The sequence below is a fragment of the Morchella sextelata genome (genome assembly GCF_020137385.1).
Source record: "Morchella sextelata strain SCLS chromosome Unknown scls_21, whole genome shotgun sequence".
Classification (NCBI taxonomy): domain Eukaryota; kingdom Fungi; phylum Ascomycota; class Pezizomycetes; order Pezizales; family Morchellaceae; genus Morchella; species Morchella sextelata.
The window spans coordinates 805,509-825,547 of record NW_025408636.1 but is presented as its reverse complement, the minus strand read 5'-3'; the positions used below and the strand labels follow the sequence as shown (position 1 = coordinate 825,547).

General features: G+C 47.5%; 2 protein-coding genes across 2 annotated transcripts; both read right to left on the bottom strand.

Moving 5' to 3' along the window:
- Positions 1 to 6,595: 6,595 nt before the first annotated feature.
- On the bottom strand, positions 6,596 to 9,033 carry H6S33_006802 (uncharacterized protein; the record flags this gene model as incomplete). The annotated part of the gene is made up of 2 exons (XM_044838154.1): positions 6,596 to 7,138; positions 7,204 to 9,033. The coding sequence occupies 2 exons, from the start codon at positions 9,031 to 9,033 to the stop codon at positions 6,596 to 6,598; spliced, it is 2,373 nt and encodes a 790-aa protein (XP_044689620.1).
- A 5,400-nt stretch (positions 9,034 to 14,433) lies between these two features.
- On the bottom strand, positions 14,434 to 18,564 carry H6S33_006801 (uncharacterized protein; the record flags this gene model as incomplete). Its single annotated transcript, XM_044838153.1, has 7 exons — positions 14,434 to 14,598; positions 14,813 to 15,030; positions 15,202 to 15,766; positions 15,842 to 16,212; positions 16,282 to 16,479; positions 16,616 to 16,871; positions 16,945 to 18,564. 7 exons carry the CDS (start codon positions 18,562 to 18,564, stop codon positions 14,434 to 14,436), a joined length of 3,393 nt encoding a protein of 1,130 aa, XP_044689619.1.
- Between the last annotated feature and the right edge of the window lie 1,475 nt (positions 18,565 to 20,039).

Here is a 20,039-nt window from a genome sequence, read left to right as displayed (position 1 = left end):
GGGCTCGGTGAGCTCTGGGGTGGGGGGAAGGTTTTGATGTCCTTGGAGGTTTCGTTTTACGCTGGTTTTTGCTATGGGAACTATTGTGCATATTGTGAAGGGGGGGCCGGAATCGATAGTGTTCGGTTGCGCAAAGTATAGCATAATCAATAGTCTAGTCAGGGGATGTTTATATGGAGGTTTTGGCTCTTGGTTTTTTGCATAATCGGAATGTGCGGGAGCGAGACGAGACGGGACTTGGGAAAAACCCTCTTCCCGTCTTGTATCCAACAAAGCGAGTCTTGAAAAAAAACTCGAGATACATAATGGTCAAAGTCTCGAGACTTTTCGTCATGTGAATTTTGGGGGGCTTGAGAGTAGAGTACGTATATTAAAGATACATGTAATTTAGAGGGCCGGAAAGCCATGTTTAACATCTCTCCGGGTATCTATTCTTTCGGGTCTTATTAGCATAATGCTAATGCTCTCGTATAGAAACTGAGTACGACGGCGAGTGACCCGGGTTCGATCACCGGATAAGGCTACATTTTTCTTTTTATCCCTCTTCCTTTTTTTATGTGCTTTCACTGCAATTCTTTCGAGCATCTTTAGATGGGGGAAAGAAAGTTAAAAAGGTCTTCGAGACCTCTAGTAGACCTTGTCTTGTCTCGTCCCATGTGTTAGCCCCTAGGTCTCGTCTTGTTCTGCCAAAAGGTCTCGTGCCCATCACTAGTGCGGCCTTTCTTGGCGAGAGAAATGGTGATCGAGTGATAGGTCATGATCCCTCTATGTGATTCCCAGCTCCCTACTAACCTCGCTCTGGTAACAAAACACGGGTACGTGTGAGGTTAGAAGTAGAATTGTTTGATCTCTTCCAAGGAATGTGGACCGTTAATTGCAAACTTCAGCGTGCCGCAGCGGTTCTTCAGTACTTCTGTGTCTAGGGCACGCGCGTGCTGTGCGTGGTTTCCAGGCTCCGCCGTGCCTACGGATGGTCTTCTCGCCGCGCAGGAACACGAGATCAGTGCCCCCCCTTCCCTTCTGATCGTAGTAGAGCATACAGATCACCGGGGACACCCCAGCTCCGCCGAAAGTGCGAGCCTTACCTGCTGCGTTTCTCGGCAAGAAAGAAATAGTTGTTGTTGTCGAGTGATACGTTATGACCCGTAGCGCATTCACCCTCAACTTCATCTTGCCAAGTAGTAAACACGGTCTAGATACAGTACTTGAACCGCTATATTTTTTTTTTTTTTTTTTTTGGAGACTTCCCTTTAACGGGAGAACTTGGGCTTTGTCATTGAAAAATTTGTACATAACATGTACTCCTCTGATAAGTCTTTCTCATAGTCGAGGAAAAACGTCATACCCCCGTGAATGCGTCTACTGGCTCGGTCGGAACAATCTCGTCCCGGCAATGTCCCTTATTGCTTAGGGCCCGTTTGGCAGTTTAAGTCGTTGCAACTGACTTATCCAAAGGGTCACTTATGTGGAGAGGATAAGTCGCTCTCCAGAAAAGTTTGGTTACCTGCTGTTTGGTAGTTTAGGTTGAGTTGACCGAATGTGGTTGGGTTGGAGGTGATATCGTTGCAACGGAAACAAAAAAGCAGGCTCGAAGCTGCTTTTATATTTCAGTCGATTTATTGAGTTTGGGTGACAAATCTACTGGACCAAATGTGTTGCCAAACAGCCAAAACTTTTTAAAAGTCCAGAATACGCCAAAATCCGACAACTCGACCCTGTTGCCAAACGGGCCCTTAATATACAGTCTCTCGGCTCCACCTCTTTAAAACTCCATAGTGCTGCTTCTGAGCCAGTCGCCTAGAAGCCTGGGTTACCCCTCAACAGCACGCCCCTACCTCTCCTAAGCCCAATAGTCTCCTGGTCCCACTTTTTTTTTTTTTTTTTTGGAACTGGGAACATCTATCTACGGTTTCCCCGCTTCCATTTTAGAGAGACAGGGGTCGGCGAGGCTACGGTTAGGGCGATTCATGGTGGGTTAGGGTTTCTTCTTCCCAACCCCCCCTCTCTTTTTTACACTTCCTCATGCAAGTATTCTATCGAATACCCTTGTGACGCAGTGGTTAGCGTGTCGTTCTTATACTAAGTATTCCAACTTGTATGCAATGCGAAAGCCGTCAGTTCGACCCTGACCTGGGGTATCATTTTTTATTCTCATAGCCTCTGGGCCGCGAGCGGGCGATCGATCAGTCGGTCAATCATGCCTAGCAAGAAAATTGTGACCGAGTGATATTCCATGACCCGCCCCTCAGCGCGTTCCTGATTTCCTAGTTTATTCTTCTAATAGACATGGTTTAGATACAAGTATATGAAATTCTTGATAGACGAGCTTCCGCCTTGCTTGCCATGAGAGTCTTTAATCTATAGGTAAATATTGGCTTTATGGTCGTGGGTTAAGCAGGCGAGTACTTATGAAGTAACGCGTGTTTTATGGTAAAACCATCATACCCATATATGATGACCGCTCGTTCATAGCCTACAGTGACTTTCTCTCACGTTTCCATAAAGACCAAGTTCTAGGTAGTATATCCAATAAATCCGATCTCCGTTTATAGTCTGTAGTGGGTACCGATATAATATAGAACGGATACTATTCATCACCAATGGGCTAGATGAAAGCCCCTAAAATCGCGTAAAGACAGATAGCTGTAATTTCGGCTGCTTATTAGTATGCCGTCCGTAGGATCCGTGCCTTGGAGCAAAGTTAACATGGGGGATATGTAGTGGCTCTGACCCAAGGGGCTGATATTCGTGTGGAGAAGCTTGCAGTGTTGGTGGATATCAAAGACCATAGGGCGCTTGACATCTTTACAAGGAAGTTAAAATGGGCTCATCCCATGCCCGTTAGAGAACGAATGAACTATCAGTCAATAATTAATGCCCACTAGAGAACTAAGAAAAAGTAATCCGAGTGATACTTCGTGAGTCGAACTTACCCAATAAGGATAGAGATAATTTGCGAAAGGATTCCGATACTACATCTGTACAACGGAAAGGTCTTTTACTGAGTGTGATTAACAAAAAAGGCTACCAGGCACGATCGTAAACGGGACGGAGAGCGGAAACACCATATTACTGGAAGGTTAGAACACGGGTAGTCGCCACGAAACCTATTCGATAATTAGTGGACTAAGAAGTCTTTAAATCGTACAAAAGAAACCAGAGACATAAGATACATATTAAGCCCGTTAGACTAATATCACAGCCGTTTCCTGGGACAGGCCGTTGTCGTAGATTTGCCGCGACCTGGGTCGTTCACACGGCTCACTGCTGATAACACATGCACATGGACGTGTTTGCTGAACTAGTTCTTTTGAATCGGCCGTTTCCTCAGCTTCCTGTTCGGATGGCTGGATCCCTTAATCCATATCTCCTGAATAGGACGACGTTGCAAGTTTTTATGCGAACACTTACAGAACGCCACACCTGAGTCAGAATGGATCCTAGGACAGATCGACAGCTGTACCGTTCGGATTCGAGTCCAAGGCCAAAATTTTCAGTATTCTTGTATGAGGGTATTATAGAGCGTCATGCTAATAATGCATGAAGCAGAGAAAACGTGGTTTTCTCCGAGAGATTTCGGGCGGGTTGTGTGCCCGATTGCTGACTGTCGCGGTGGAAAGGCCATATATGTATTAGAGAAGTTTTATCGTGGGTGGGAGACAAAAGCCAGATATGGTAGAAGAGTAACTAGCACATGAATATTCTATGGCTAACTTTATGTGTATATGTGCCTCGGCCCCTGTATCGGTTTCAAGTCTCGTGTTCGTTCTCACTGCGCGATTTGTGTTTGGGGCCGGGTGTAACGTCCCGACTAAACGAGTGATACGCCGTGATTGCAACGGCTTAGTACCACCCCTGGAGTCTCAACTCTACCCTGGAAATGTTTCAGTATTTTGGGCCAGCGAATTTAAAGTTTATTAGTCGTGCGCCGTTTTAGTCGGGTGCTCAAGACTGTTGTTTCCTTCTTACCCTGCGGTTCATGAACGCTTATATAATCCATAGGTCACTTTGAAGTTCTGAATCGTTGCCGCTTCCCCTTGTCATAATCCCTGCTTGGTCAAGCTGATAACAATACTCTTTTTACAAGGTCTTACAATGACACTGTGGTGGAGTGGTTAACACGTTCGCCTGCTATTCTTAGGAAAGTGTATGTGGATGCCTTCGGGCGCGCGAGTTCGAATCTCGTCGGTGTCGTCATAATTTTTTCCTTTCCAGTTACTGGACCCTACAGCTTAATTGCAGGGTCCTCATTCCCTCCCGCGTCTTTTAATGTCTCTCACACCCTCTTTTAGAATCAATAGACTTTTATTTAATTTATCTAGCCCACCACCATCCAATCACATGACCAAATACCATTCGACATCACCAGTAACTCTCCCGTTCGCGGCGCGATTTGATACACCCTCCTCTGCTCTAATCTACCGTGCTGTCTGCCCCCCTCTTCCCCCTGTTATTGCGGACCGCACACAGAACCCAACATGGCAGGTTTAATCCCAACTCGCGGGGTCTCGTGGTTCCCTCACAGTGACCGATGGATGGGACCGGTCAAGGATTCGTGAATCCAGGGAACCAATAGAAGCCTGAAAGCCCTCCCCCATCCCTCCTCCTCCGGCCTCCGTTGTGAATTGCCCACTCCATACCACCACGGATGCTAGCTATCTTTTCCGCCGTGTTTCACATTACCTTTTTCAGGTCCCAGAGGATTTTTTTTACTTTTTTTTTTTTCTTTCAAACTCGAGAGTAGTGTACCACCCACCCCCTTGATCTTCGAGTGATGTTTAGTGATCGGTTGGAGGATGGTGAGCGATGGTGGGTTGCATATCATCTGTGCGAGCTGGGCGGTTCAATGGCGGAATATGACATAGCTGGGGGAGTTACCTAAGGGGACGTCGCATGACCGAGTGCTCGCTAAGACGCGAGCGAGCGAGGTTAATTATGTTTACATATCTTTTGCACACAGACTGTCTGTGGGTGCTGTGCGGTGCGGTGCGATATGTACCTACTCTATGATGGGATGGTGCGGTGCTGGGCACAACGCACAGACAGTGCGTATGTGGGTACTCTACTTTTTTTCTTGATCGCAATCTTAGCCGCCGCCAGAATTTCTTTTTTATCTTTTTTCGACAAAATGTGCCCTTTCGATCCTCCCTTATCGATGTGCTGTGGTGGCTGCGGGCCGGCCGCGGACAAAAAAAAATGTCTTAATTGGCGGAGGAAAAAACCTGGTTTTGGGAATTATTGTCGCGGAGGTCTGTGTGGGGGGGGGAGGATTTGGATTGGAAAGGTTGGGAGTGGGGAGGATACACGCGCTGTCACATGTCGTCTCATATGGGTCTTTTTTTAATCAAGAATCACAATAGTGGGTTTGTGGGATTCTAGTGGATAAGGAGCGGAGATGGTAGATGTGAGTTTTTATTAATTTGGGAGGAGCTACGGGGGGGCGGGACCAGTGGGGGAGATGGGCAAGATACCGAGATGTTTTGAGAGTCGTAAGGCTAGCAGGCGATCATCACTGGGTGCTGGTTGCTGATTGATCGTTGATCAATTGTGCATGATGCTGATCAAACGTGCGCAACCTCACGGTTCGTGAGGTTCGTGATTGAGTGATTGAGCACCATAACCATAATTATATGCTCTACTCGTGGTTCCAAACTTACAGAAAGAGCCTTACTATCTAGGTACTGGTACCATGATGCTGTAGCGGGTGAATACTACCATCCAGGGCCCGGATTGCAGCCGAGTGATATTCTGTGACTGCACATGTAGTTCCCCCTAAGCCGTTATTTTCACCCGTTAGCAAAAACCGTGACTATCAGTGTCAATGGATTGAAGTGTTGGTATCATTTCAAGCCTGCAAACCCCACGAACCCCCTTCCAATACCAATACCCACCGCCAACCGGACCCCCGAAAGCCAAAAAGAACAAAGATGAATCACATAAAAACAGCCAGCCAGCCAAAAGAGTTTGAAGGAATATAAGAACCAGCAAATTACCAACAGCGGTCCAAAAAACAAGGCGCGCGGACCCTTTCAAGAAACGGAGAACGGAGAACGGAGAACGGAGAACTCGAGTGAGAAAAAAAAATATTGAGATAAGAGCAAAGAGGATATTTCATACGACGAACAGAAACCAAAAATGAAAAAAGAATATTAAGAAAAAAAGGCTAATAAACTACAATTGAAGAATTTCCAGGATTAAAAAAAAGAAAAAAAATCGGAAAAGCGTTTAAGAAGGAGCGGTGCATAGGAAAAACACTGAGATAAAAAAAGGTCAATAGAAAATAATCCGCTCACTTCAACAACTCGGTCCAACAAAAAAAAAAGGAGCTTCCCAAATAGACAAAAAATCCCCAAAGGTATAATAATATCCTCATCTGATCTCGCATCTCCTCCACCACCATAACTAGCCATAAAATCCAGCCAAAAAACAGGGAGAAATAATGATAGAAAATAACACTACAAAGGAAAAAAAGTGATAAGTAGTTAAATATGTTGCGTTACGCCCGGCCAAAAAAAGAATTGTCTATACGGTCTCCCAAAAATTTCTCCCCCGAAAAATTCAATATTTCCATATTTTTTTTAAAGATGACTTGTCGCTAGACAGCGACACTTTTTCTGGTGTCAATTGATGACCTAGCAGTCGTGAATCTTTCGCCGAATTCACTGTCCCTGGTCCCCACTCGCCCATTCATCGTAGGACGGGGTAATGGATCCATTGGGTTGTATTCGTTTCTATTCGGCTCTGGGGGGAGTACCCAATTTTCGCCCTGGCCCATTGATTCTTGTGTACCGGCAGTACTAAGCCGAGAAGTCGGTACAGTAGTGGGAGATACCGGACTCTCTAATGCCACATCGGCACTTGCTCCAGGACCTGTTCCAGCACCAAAAGCGGCCTCATGAATACTTGGCCATGCAAACGGTTCGTCTCCAGAAGCCCCGGATTCACTTGGCCCCGGGGAAGCGGTTATGACCTGCAGATCTTCATATGATGAATTAAATTGTGTATTGATCCTGTGAGGTTCGGGATGAGCACGGTCTATAATGCTGCCTTCTGAATGATCCCTTCCATGGCCAGATTCGGAGGGCCGATATAGATGGGTAAATGTTTCACTAGAATGATTGTCTGGCTCTGAAGATGTCTAAGTTGATTTTCACTATGGTAAGCCATCACGACGCATAAAGATTACGGGGAAGTGAGTCTTACCCTTCCATTGAGCAAAAGCCCAGTCACCCCGCTGTTGTATCCGCTTTCACCTGCTTGACCGCCGTGTCTCCCATTGAGAGATACTTCAACAATTCCATCGGCATCAGGCTCCCCAATGACATATCCGTGCCCATTCCCAGTACCAGCACCCTCAATTCCAGCATTATCTTCGTCATGATATCCGTCACCAAGACGGGGTACATAACCATCATTATGCTTTGGGAAAAGTGCGATGATATCCTTCGCAGACATGCGGCCTTGGGGCCGTTCACATAAGCAGGCATCAACAATATTCTTAAAGTACTCTGGCACATCTGCTGGTGCCCCATCCATACCCAGAGGTCTTTGGATCGCTTCGGGCTCATCCATTATGTGCGCAATTCCCCACAACACCATTCCAAGCTGAAATATATCAGATTTCACACCAATATACATTCCAATTCTCTGCAGACCGTCAATCATCGCTGTCACCTCTGGCGGCTCCCATCCTACGGGGCAACCTCGGCGGTTGATGTCGATAATCTTCGCATCGTCGTTTTCGTCTATCACGATATTAGATAGGGTAAAGTCGCCTTGGACATACCCCGCTTCATGGACCTCGGAAAGCCCCGAAACGATTTGTTTTGCCCATTTCTCCCGCAGCCTCCATGGGAGATTTTTTTCGTGGTAAATAATGTCAATGAGAGCCCCCTTTGGCGCAAAGCTGATAAGGAGCCCTTTGACTTTTTGCCGCCTCTCATCCACAATGCAACCTCCAAATCGGATGACATTTTGAGAACCTTTCAATGCGTAAAGAGCGTTGATTTCGTACAGGAATTCGTCGACAGTATCGGGACCGGGGATTTCTTTCTTGATATAAACTTTGTCTTTAATCTTGACCTTATAAACGAACCCGGAAAGATGGGATTCGAATTCCAGCTCCGACTCCTTATATTTCGGGCATCTTAGATGCGCAATGGCGACTACTGGGGGGTACGGGATGATTTCGTGTATATCTTCGGTAACGTGGACATGGAGTCGCCCGCCGCTAGTTTGCAATTTGAGATTTGTGATGGTCTCGTAGAACTGTATCGATGGCAACGATTCCTTGATAGCTTCGTATATCTTCGCACTCTTGTCGCGCTGATATCGCATATCCGCCAACTCTCGCTCCAACGTCCCCTCCGGAGCATCACGGTAGTCGCACGAAACCGTGAGCCTGCGGCGCAGGTTCGGCGTCTCGGCATAAGTGACGAAGAATTTTTCTCGGTCAGATTGATCGCGGAAATGCATGCTGAGGTTCAGGATCCACCGCCAGTCTATTTCCTTATTGATCTCTTCTTGTCGAATCAACTCGCTACTGGTTTTCTCCTCTTCATGGGGTGGCTCGCCATCGCCCGCCGCAGTAAGAAGCTCGTTATGGGTTGCTGATACTGGAGATGTTGTGGTTGCTTCTAGGGCTGGTGCGGTGTACGTTGGCTCGGCTTCCCCTTCCCCCTCTCTGACCGTATCAGGTGACGGTGACGACGATGACGACGTTGTCTCGTTACCATCAGAATTTTCTTCCGTTAAGGTCTTGGGTCGGGAGGGTACATGCTGGCGATTTTCGGGCGGGTGCCTCTGGCCGTTGGGCGTAGTCCTCCTGGGCTCGTTCGGTGATACTTGAACTTCTCTGCGTTCCACCTGCTGCTGCGGGCGCTTCCCCGGCAATAAACTACTACCCCCACCCCGCCTACCAAGGACGTGTTGATGGTCATCTTTGAATGCTAAAAACTTTTTTTTGATTCGCGTGAAGATGTCGGCCTTTTGAGCGCCGGCCGGTCCGTTAGGATGAGCAGATGCCATACCCATGCAGAGGGTCATCTAACCGTAATTGGGGGAAATTTTGTCTGGTCCAAACATCCAACCCCAATTGCCCACCTTGCGATTCTCTTTCTCTCTCTCTCTCTTTCTCAGTTGCTTATTACAGTCCCCTAGATGTTTTTTTGGTTGCTTTTGTGTTGATGTTTAGTTATGATGTTCGTATGAGGAGAATTGGGGGATGGTTCGCGGGCGTTCAGGTGTGGTTGGGATATGATGTGGAACTGTTGGGTGGATATGTGGATGAAGGGCTCAGATGAGTGTTTCCTGTATCGTCTTCGGATGAAAAAGCGATGGCGTAGGCGCGGCGCCACCAACCGGGATGTTCGTACCGGGCGCGAGGAGCAAGCGCCAGGGTGTCTGGTCTGGTCAGACTCACTGATGACGAGATGTGGGAGGAGCGAAGGCTGAAGGAGAAACGAGGGGACGAGGATCAGAAGAATTAAGCTGCAGCTTACGAACTGACTGTAGTAGCGCCGTTAGAAGTTTGGAGCGGAAAAATAGCCCTTTCGTTTTTGGAACACCACTGCGCACAGGGTGTGTTTAATAAGTACCCGTTAATAAAAGGGTTCCCCCGCCCTCAGTTCGTGTTTTTCCGGAGAGACGAGCAGAGTGCCTGTAATCGAGAAGATTTAGTATGAGCATGTATGTATGTAGGCCTGAATGTAAAGGGACGTAAGTGTTATGCGTGCTCAACCAAGGCAGGATGGTAGCATCATCGAAGAGGCTCAGACGAGCCAATGCGGGCTTAGAGGGCTGTGAATGGACGAGGCTGTTCTTGGAAACAACAATATAAAAAAAACCTCCCGTATTTGGGGGGGGAAAAAAAAAAATGAACGACAAGATACGGTACTGGTTCAGACAACGAGCGAGAGGGAGAAGGACGGGGTGAAGGTCAACGAGATTCTCGTTACCGGACGCCGTGTTTCTTTCTTTGCTTTTCCTTTCTTTTCTCGACGGTTTTAACTCAAGCACGCTTTTTTCCAGCGTATGCAAGCTTTCCTCATCGCCTGGCTGAAGGCCCAATTATAGAGGGTTTTCTCTGCAGAGTGAGCTGGCACGCTCAAAATCCTTACAAGCCGTGAACGAACTGAGCTCTCGTCCAGTAAGTCGAATAGGTAGGTAGAGGTAAGGTAGAGATAAATGTAGAGCGGTGGGTAAGGTAAAGTAAGGTAGGAAAAGTTAGAAAGGGTATCTTCCGTTTATCGATTTCAATTATTATTATGTTTTTTTTCTCTGGTTGTTTGAGAAGAATTGTGTGCCTTTAAGAATTGCTTCCTTTTCTTCTTCTTCTGGTACCAAGAAATGCTTCCCTACATAAAATCCGCCATCGTTCAGCCTGTATCCCCCCTCCTACACTGGGAACAATTTTTTTCTCCTTTCCCCTTTCTCTCTTTCTTAATATATTATTATTTAGTTTTTGTTTTTTTCATTTCCCGCTATATAAATGCCTCTGCCACCTTTATTTGGTAGCGACAGAGGGTTGCAGTGCTGTCAAACCATGATGTGTGTTTATGAATGTTGACAAGCCCGTTCGGGATGGGGGTAGGTACAGTATGTCTGACTGAATGAATTGAAGAACCACCGGTGCGGTGGGGTGCGGTGGTGGTGTGGTTGCGTGTGGGTGCCAATTGTGGTGGTGGTGGAGGTGGTGATGTCGGTGCCAGTAGTAGTCAGAGTTACGAAACTCTCACTCACTTGGAAATAGAGTGAGTGTGTTCAAAAGTGAGCAGTGTGTAGCACATACTTACTGGTAAGTTGAGCTTCCAGAAAAGCCGAGCTTTTTTCTCATGCAGCCGACGGGTTGAGAATAACCCATTCCCTTACTGCATGAACACATGCGTTCGGATGCAGTGCTGGCACCAATAAAAACCGTTCTGGGCTCTCCCCAGCATCACCCCGCAGGCACCACAGACGCGCCCGCCGGCGTAGTTACCGGTCTGTAGGAAGAGTACATTACTGTATAGGTATGATAGATAACCTTGTTGACAACCCCTCCTCCATCAGTTCGAGCTGAAGGGCAGCAATGGGTTTCTGATAGTCAATCTTTGCCCCTCTAGGGAGGTATCTCTGTGGAAGGTCTTTTCCACCTCATCCTTCTTCTTCGGTATGTCTATGTTTCCCCAATCCCTGAAGGGGTGGGATTGATTCTGGTTCCATCGTGTGTCACCCTATTTCATCATCTATCAAACACCAAACGAGGGGATCGGCCAGCCAACCACCAACGGATAAGATTGTTTTAACATACGGGGACGGGATGGAAGGTGGGAAGGTAAGGTAGGTAAGTGCTGTAGTGGGAAAAAAAATTGTGTTGACGTGTTCCTGGCCGTCGAGGTAGAGTAGATAAAAAAAAAAGGTTGTGGGAAGTCCCATATGTGTACGGGTACACTACAGTCCTGTATCCTGTATGTACCAGTTACAAGGATAAACAAAAAGGAAGATGTTCCTGATGTGTGTGATGTGATGTGATGTGATGTGATGTTAGATTTGCCTTGTTAGGGATAGCCTACTTTTCATAGGCGAGTTAGAAAAACGCACTTGGGCCTAGTCTGAGGGGCAGCTAGACATTGAGGCTCAACTAATTCTTAGCAGAGCGGGGATCAGGTGCGCTCGCGTGTTTTGCTTCCCCGAGCTAGTTAACCCTGATGTGCTAACTTGGTGGGAAAAAAAAACCTTGACCTGTCTTTGTCTTGTCTTGTGTCCCCTCGCACAGCAGTAGTCTGTTCGCTGCTGCTAGTGCTACTACTGCTCGTATGGGCAATTAAGGTAAATAATCATCATAATAGACGGGAAAAAATAAAATAAAAACGAGATGCTTCTGCTGGCATCGAGGCACAGCCAAAATGCAACGTCAACAGGATGTCAATCAACAACACAGCGGACAACGAAACAATCGAGATTTAAACAGACATAAAACGGCCCACCATAAGGCGGAGTCCAGGGGAAGAAGGAGAGGGGAAAAAAGCAGCAATGTCTCGGTTCTCAGTGCCGCCGCCCCGAAAGCCCTTTCTCCTCTGCTCCAGCTCTATCATCTTCTACGGTAGGTATATGAGGATGCTCTACTCTAGCTAGGTAGCTTTCATCATGCCCTTCCGCAATTGCCAAGAAATGTACTAAGGGTAGTCGATATAAAATCCCGGAACTAGAGAAGAGGTACAGCATCACACTAAGGCAGGTGGGTGTAGCTGTAGCTAGAGTACTCTAGTAGCAAGCGCTCGCTCGTTCACTCGGAGAGAATGCAGCTGCAAGCAAGAGTACCCTACAGAGTAAGACCAACAAGCAGGTCTCGGAACAAATCCACAACGTGGGGAGGTGAGAGGAGACGAGAGGAGGAACATCAGCATCATCACCACCATCATCCCCAAACACCTTACTCTAGCTAGTAGCTACATACCTAGAGCTCGACATCCACACATACGCCCCCACCCCAAACCGTAGAGCTACCGCCCCACCTCCCCGGTACCTATTTTGCTAGTTCACCACACCTTTTTGATCTCACGACGAGTCTCGTTTTCTACTTACCAGGTACTGCACATGCCATAATCGCCGTCCTGCCCAATTGACGGTGTTTCCTGTTACCCATTACCATACATAAAGCACACAGTTGCCAACGAACATGTGCCATCTAAACACTTGACACATCCATCGTAGGATGTAGGCCGGTAGGCCATCACTTAGGTACATACATACACACATCTATCTAGGCCATGATACTGATCAAATCTACAACATGTGCCAGTCGTAACAATCAGCCCACCCAGCCAGCCAGTGACCGTCCCAACTCAACCTATCGGTCTCTCGGTACATAGTAAGAAAGTACTACCGTCGCAAAAATACTAAACCTTTGAGATACAAGGGTAAGATGTGTGTAGTATAGTGGGTACATGTACATAGTAGTACATGTAGTACCTACTCTGCCTAGAGTACATGTACTTAACTTGTGGTCCACAGGGTAGTACTACATGTAGCTTGCACCTATAGCGGCGCCGTACTTAAGCCTGTCCACGCGATATGTATCCTACCACTACAATACAGTGCATCGGTACTTTGCAGATCCAAGCGAAGAGATCGTGGGGTTATCGTGGGGTGTATAGTAGGTTGGGAGGTAGAGTATATATGGAGGTACTTACCTTCCTGGGCGTCATAAACTTTAATCAGATCAGAACGGTTACATAGGGTACATTATGTGTATATACTTCTTGTATGATGTAGGCACATGTAGGTAACCTCAGTCACTCAGAGACTAACGTCCTCTCTCCCAGTTACAGTTACATATTCCGTCTCGACTTATACAGTAGATACACATGTGGGACAGGTATTCCGGGAGTACCCTACAATAAACGGGATCGTATATCTGGGGTGTACAAGCCAAACAAGTAAACTGTACATTGAAGTAACACACCAGGCCATCCCTGCCTGCCACTAAAGCTCAACTGCAACCACTGTACTCTAGACTCATCATAGATAAAACGTCCCTGATGATCCACCTCCCAAGCCCTTCCCTTCCCTTCGATCCCCACAATGATATTATAGTTTTATTTTATTTTATGGAGACGCCCGCTTACCTACCTACTTACCTCCCTGCCTATCTGCTGGGACTCAAAAATACACGGGATGGATCGCCCAACCAACGAACGTGGTCTTTATCAGCTGGCCTCCCCCCCCTCCCTCCTCCGTCGTCATCAGCACCACAACTATCACGATGAATGATGTGCTGTCCGTCTCAGATAAGTATACTGCATCCGAATTCGATGGCACAACACCAGATGAAAGACGAACAGCAGTGAAGGGCATACAACAGCTCAGTCGGTTTTGATACTGCATCCCGTTCGTGGGAGTGGATGACGATGCTGATGACGATGCCTCTCGTGGTGTGTCGGGGGATATACTACTTCCCTATATCCATACATACATGATTTATGCACTGCCTTAGACATACAGTGCAGAACGAGAGAGGAGGAAACTCAGTGTAAGGCATGGGAGAAAGAGAGAAAAATAAAGGTAGATAAGACAATAATAATATGTGACAAGGACTTAAGGTTAGCGCTACTTAGATGCAAGGCCTGCTCGAAGAGAGATGCTAGATGATGAGTGCGAAGAGCAGAGATGTTCAATGGCCCCTAGACAGGATAGGGCAGGACAGATAACTACTGACAAAAAATACCCCCCAACCAGCAACCGAAACCAAAAGGAAAACGTCTAGAATGGTCTCCCCAAATACGTCAAGTATAGAACAAAGAAAAGAAATAAAAGGTGCAAAAAACCCCATGGGTAAGAAGAAATTTATACATCTAACCCGAGAAAACCCCAAAACCTCATTAGTACAAAAAAAGAATCTCACGGGCCTATCATATAAATATTCGTTGATGTTTCGGGCAGCTAACCAAAAATTCAATCATCGTCTTCATCTCTATCCCTCTTGAATTTCCCCTCCTCTTCCTTCAGCTGTTCTGCCCACAGCCCTGCAGCTCTGCTCTTATCAAGATCATTGAACACCAGATCGTAGACATCCTGATACCAGCTGGCCGGGCGCCCTTCGAGGCCTTCTTTGATATTCTATTATAAAAAACCCAGTCAGCAAGGCGTCCAGTAGTAAAAATAAGCTCTTGATCCGCCGCCGTTTCAGCCTCATGGCAGGAACAACACTCGGTTGCGCGTGAAATAACGCGGGGTTTGAAAGTGCTGCTAGGCAACCCTCCCCCGGAAAGACTAAAAACAAAAAACGGAAAAAGAAAAGAAAAACGAAAGAAAACCTAGGAAGGCTACATACCGCCGGGAGCTCGAGCCAGTCGCTCATGTTGTCAGCCGGGAAGATGATCCTCTTTGCCCCGGATCTACGCGCAGCAACAGCCTTCTCGCGAAGGCCGCCTATCCTCAAGACCTTACCCGTGACTGTAAGTTCGCCAGTCATCGCAATTGTAGGATCAATTTTGTGATCGAGAGCCAATGATAACAACGACGTCGCCATCGTGATACCGGCCGAGGGTCCTAGTTAACCGCACCAATGGGAAATTAGTTCTCGGGTAATTGACCAACAAGCGAAAATACATGTTATGTACGAAAACATCACGTGCAGGAACAAGGGTAAGCGGTGTAGAAAGGATGCGGGTGTAATCAGAAAAGTGAGGGTGAACTGGACATGAGTGGACTGCTGCTTACCATCTTTCTGCACAGCACCTTCAGGGCAATGCAAATGGATTTTAGCCTTCTCAAAGAAACGGTTTGAGGGGAAGCCCTTTGCCATCAAGCTCTTGGCAAACGAATAGGCAATTGAGGTCGACTCCTTCATCACATTCTTTAAGTTACCAGTGCGCTCCATTCCCGGGCGTGAATTGGGCGTCAAGGCCTGCTCCAGTATCGACTCGACGTAGAGCGCAGCCCCACCCATCTGTGTCCACGCAAGACCCATAACCACTCCCGGAGGTGTAATGTCATACAGCCTGTCCGAGGTAAACACTGGGGGACCAACGTAGTCCTTCAGGTTCTCTCTGGTTATGCTGACGTGGACGGACTCCGGAACCTGGAGAGCCACTCGTGGTTTCTCGGTTGTCTCGGCCTCATCAATAGTGGTCGGCTTCTCATCCTTACCGACAGCTTCCTCCCGTTTCTCGGATTCCTTGAGTGCTGCTTTTCCTTCCTCAGTTATTGCCTTTTCCTCGGGCAAGGCTGACTCGCCCAGATCTTGAACGATCTTCAGGGCGGATTTCCTAAAAACCTTTTCGATCTGATTTTTTCAGGGAAGATAAAGTAAGCATTAAGATCTCACTGGCTGGGCGATCTGCCATTTTTGGTTGCCTACCTGTTTCTTGAGGTTGCGGACCCCACTCTCTCGGCAATATGATTTGATCAATTCTTCAATGGCATCCTTCTGCAACACCACGTCGACATCTTTCAATCCACTCATCGCCTTTGCTTGTGGCGCTAGGTACTTATCCGCGATAGCCATCTTCTCATCAGCGACGTATCCAGAGAGTTCGATCATTTCCATACGATCTAGCAGTGGGCGAGGAATTGTGTCTGTCATGTTCGCTGTGCAGACAAACAACACCTTGGAGAGATCGACGGGCACATCCAAGTAATGGTCCAAGAACGAAGAATTCTGTTCCGGGTCAAGGAGCTCCAGCAAAGCAGATGCAGGATCGCCTTGGTGGCCTCGCCCGATCTTGTCGACTGCGTTCATACACTCAGTAAAGGATATTCACCAATCGATAGCGAGGTGGGGGTGGGTGATTGGCCTACTCTCGTCGATGAGAACCAAGGGGTTCTCCGTCTGGCATTTTTTCAAAGCTTGGATGATACGTCCCGGTAAAGCACCGACATATGTTCTCCTGTGCCCCTTAATCTCCGCGACATCTGTCAAACCACCAACACTGAATCTATAAAACTGCCGATTCAGGGCTCTAGCAATTGACTTTCCAATCGAAGTCTTACCAACACCTGTAGGTTAAATGATCAGCTTCCGTGCCACCCTGGACTGGAACCGATTCGTGGAGCTCAATTTCTTGAAACGGAAAGCAAAACGCCGTTCGTCCCAAGGAGTGTCAGGGTTAAACAAAATATTTTCCGAACATACCTGGAGGTCCAACAAAGCAAATGATCTTCCCCTCCACGCTGCCTCTTAGTTTCCCCACAGCAATGAATTCCAAGATTCTATCTTTCACATCCTTGAGTCCGTGGTGATCGTCGTCTAAGACCCCCATGGCATGCCTGATGTCATAATTCTCCGTTGAACGCTGTCCCCAAGGTATCTGTGTGAGCCAATCCAAGTAGTTCCGGGTAACATTGAACTCCGAAGCTGCAGATTCAAGATGTGACAGTTTATTTAGTTCCTGTACCAAGATCAGTAATTAAGCCTTACACATGGATAAGAGATCCCGGGATTGAGGAAAAGAAGAGACAAACCTCATCGAAAACTTTCTTGACGGCTTCCGGCATAGCCAACTTGTCGGCCTTCTCCTTAAACCTCTCTACCAGTTTATCTTTCCCATCACTCTCAATTCCAAGCTCCCTCTTGATTCCCTTCATCTGCTCCATAAGCCAATACTCCCTTTGCCTCTTCTGGATCTTGGCCTCGACATCCTTTGAGATCTTGCTTTGAAGCTGAGCATTCATGAGCTCCTTCTTCAGTACTACCAGTGCTTTCTGCAACCTCTCCTCAACTGGAAGAGTCTCTAAAACCTCTTGGAGCTCCTTGAACTCACCTGCGGACACGGCGGCTGCAAAGTCGGCAAGCTTGGCTGGCTCATCAATGACGTTACCGGCGGATTGCGACATTGAGAAAGTTGAGATCTGATCGCGGAAGAGGGGGTTCAGGTTGGCGATTTCCTTGAACACGTTGACAATCTCTGATGTGACTGCACGAATAACGGGTGACTTTTTGTCGTAGCTTTGCTCGACGAGGTTCTCGACATCCACAATGCTTACTTTGTACTTTTTCAGGAAAGCAGTGGCATAGGGGTTATGAGTGGCGTTGGGCGAAGGTGCTGATTTCTTCTCTACCGCCTCCTCCTCGAAGCTGGCAACAACATCGCCCTTGTTTTCGGGCTCTGGAATCTCGTCGATCTCCTCAATTGCTGCTTCAGAGACGTCACCTTTACCATCAGTTTCGCCGGTTTCGCGCGGGAGCAAGTTAGAGATCCTAATACGACGATGGGGGTAAAGCACGGTTGTCAGACTCCCCTCCTCGCCGTGGACTGGGAAAGCGCTCGTGATTTGTGCAAAAACACCGACATCATGGACCTCATCCAAGCTGTCAATTACATCCCGATCGGCGTTCTCATCCTTAAACAGGAACGCTCCGATGTACGGCTGTCCTCGCTTCATCATTTCTTGAATAGCTGTCGCAACCGTTGGATTTCGGATCGTGACGGCCTTGTAGAATCCCGGGAATAACGGACGTCCGGCAATTGGCAGAGCCATCACTTGGGGGTAGATGTCCGGCACAGTAGGTTTCTGCAATGCGCGGTCAGAAGTACCTCTCTTCCTGCCACCGCCCATTCCTCCATTTGAACCTCCGTTCTCGCCACCAGCACCCCCGGCGGCCCCTCTGCCACCTTTTAGGATCTCTCCCGGATACGGAGCGCCTTCTCCGGATCGCTCCTTCCCAGAGTCGACCTTCACACCGCCCTTCTCCTTCTCTCCCTCTTCTTTTCGCTTCACTTCTTGCTCGACTTCTTCTTCGACAGCATCCTGCTTCGGCTTCTCTTGTTGCTTCTCCTTCGCCTCTTCTTCATCCTTTGGTGGCGGCCTTTCCTTGCCCAACAGCGCAGAGTTAGAGAACCCCCGTATCACAGCGGCTTCACCGTAGCTCTGCCATAGTTTCCTGGTGGATGGGGAGGTGGCGAGAGAAAGTCCTGATGAAGTGTTCAGTCTCCGAGCTTCAAGTAACGCGAATGATGATGCATTCCGTTTTATAACCGATGAGGCGACCGTGTAGTATCTTCCAGTGGGGATTGTATTGTTGGTTCTTAATAGCCTGCCCTGGAGTGCGGCCCGCCACGCTATGTTTCGTCCGCAAGCCATGCAAAATAGTAAATGCTACTGTAGATAGAAAATACAATCGATTAGAAACCTCCCTCCGAAGAGTAAATGCTGAGTAGCAATAGATAAGACTCACAGTGCAATCAATTAAAGAGAACAGGAAAGAAAAGATGGGCCTCCTATAGCAACTGTCGAATGTAGTACAGATAGGGCAAGTTAGGGTGTTGATGTGATGGAGAAAAGGGAAGGAAAGAAGAAAAACTGATCGCCTTGTTGAGCCACCCAGTTGCGAGAACGCTGACTTCATTCCTGCATCTCGATATTCCCACCCCATACCATGTGCGGCGGGTTCCTTGGCGGGTACCTGGGGCGTACAACCCAGCACGGGGTTTTGTCACCCCGCCATTTGTCAGTCATAGAACCCCGCCGAACTCTTGCCTTCTCGCCTCTCTTTTTCGCCTCTTCGCCTCCTCTCTCTTCTTCCTCACTTCCGGGAACGCTTGGGGTTGCCTCTACCGAGGATGCTCCGAACCTCGCTTATCTAACCCCGATAACCCAACACCCAGAACACCACATACAGGTGCATACGACATACTGCACGCGCAGCTATTCGCTCACTGGATCTCACTCTGTGGGGTTTAAACGAATGCTTTACCACCAGTCTGCACACACCGGGGGTATTTAAGAATACTCTCTCCAACTGGAATCTGGGCCGGGACCATAAGCAATGAGCCTCCAAACAAAAGTTCCCCGACAAACTGATCAACCAACCAATAATCTGGTATTGGGATTGGGATTATGGTAAACGGGACTTTGGTTCCAGACATCATGAAACAAAGGCATGGACGTCTCAAAAGTCTTAAAACTCAAAGTGACTGTCCAATCTGGATCCTCGTCCAGATTGTCATACTCTGTTATACTAGTGGAGTTTTCTTGGGAAAGCGTGTCCCACTCAGACCTACATATAGGTACTTACCGACCTCAAAAGATATATGATCTTCAACCCAATGAATTATTACTCTCAGGATCTCATGGACCCAGAATATCACATCACACACTTTGAGACCAATGATAAAGAACCAATAGTTGAGGCGACTTAAGTTACCACCCCGAAAAGCCGAGTGATATTTCAAGACGCAATGACCTCTACATAATTTTTACTATTTTAGAAGTCGTCCAGGGCTAGGGTCAAACTTTACTCTTCGCAAAGATACTGCTCTCTATTCGAGAACTTTCCCCTTCAAACTCGTGAGGAAGCCGCTTAGGCAAGATGTTTGGACTAGCTTTCAAAAATAGCTATGTGGCCATTCTCTTGGATTTTGTGGGTTACAAATCGGGTACTCGGTATCCCGACCTGCCTAGTAGGCCGGTATCAATACAAACTTTCTCGGCATTTCGACCAAGTTGGACAATCTAACTATGTATACATGTATTTATAATTCACAGCGCAGAATCGTTTTTCCGGATATCTCGGCTACAAATTATGCCATCAAGGACAGGTTCATGAAACAAATTCC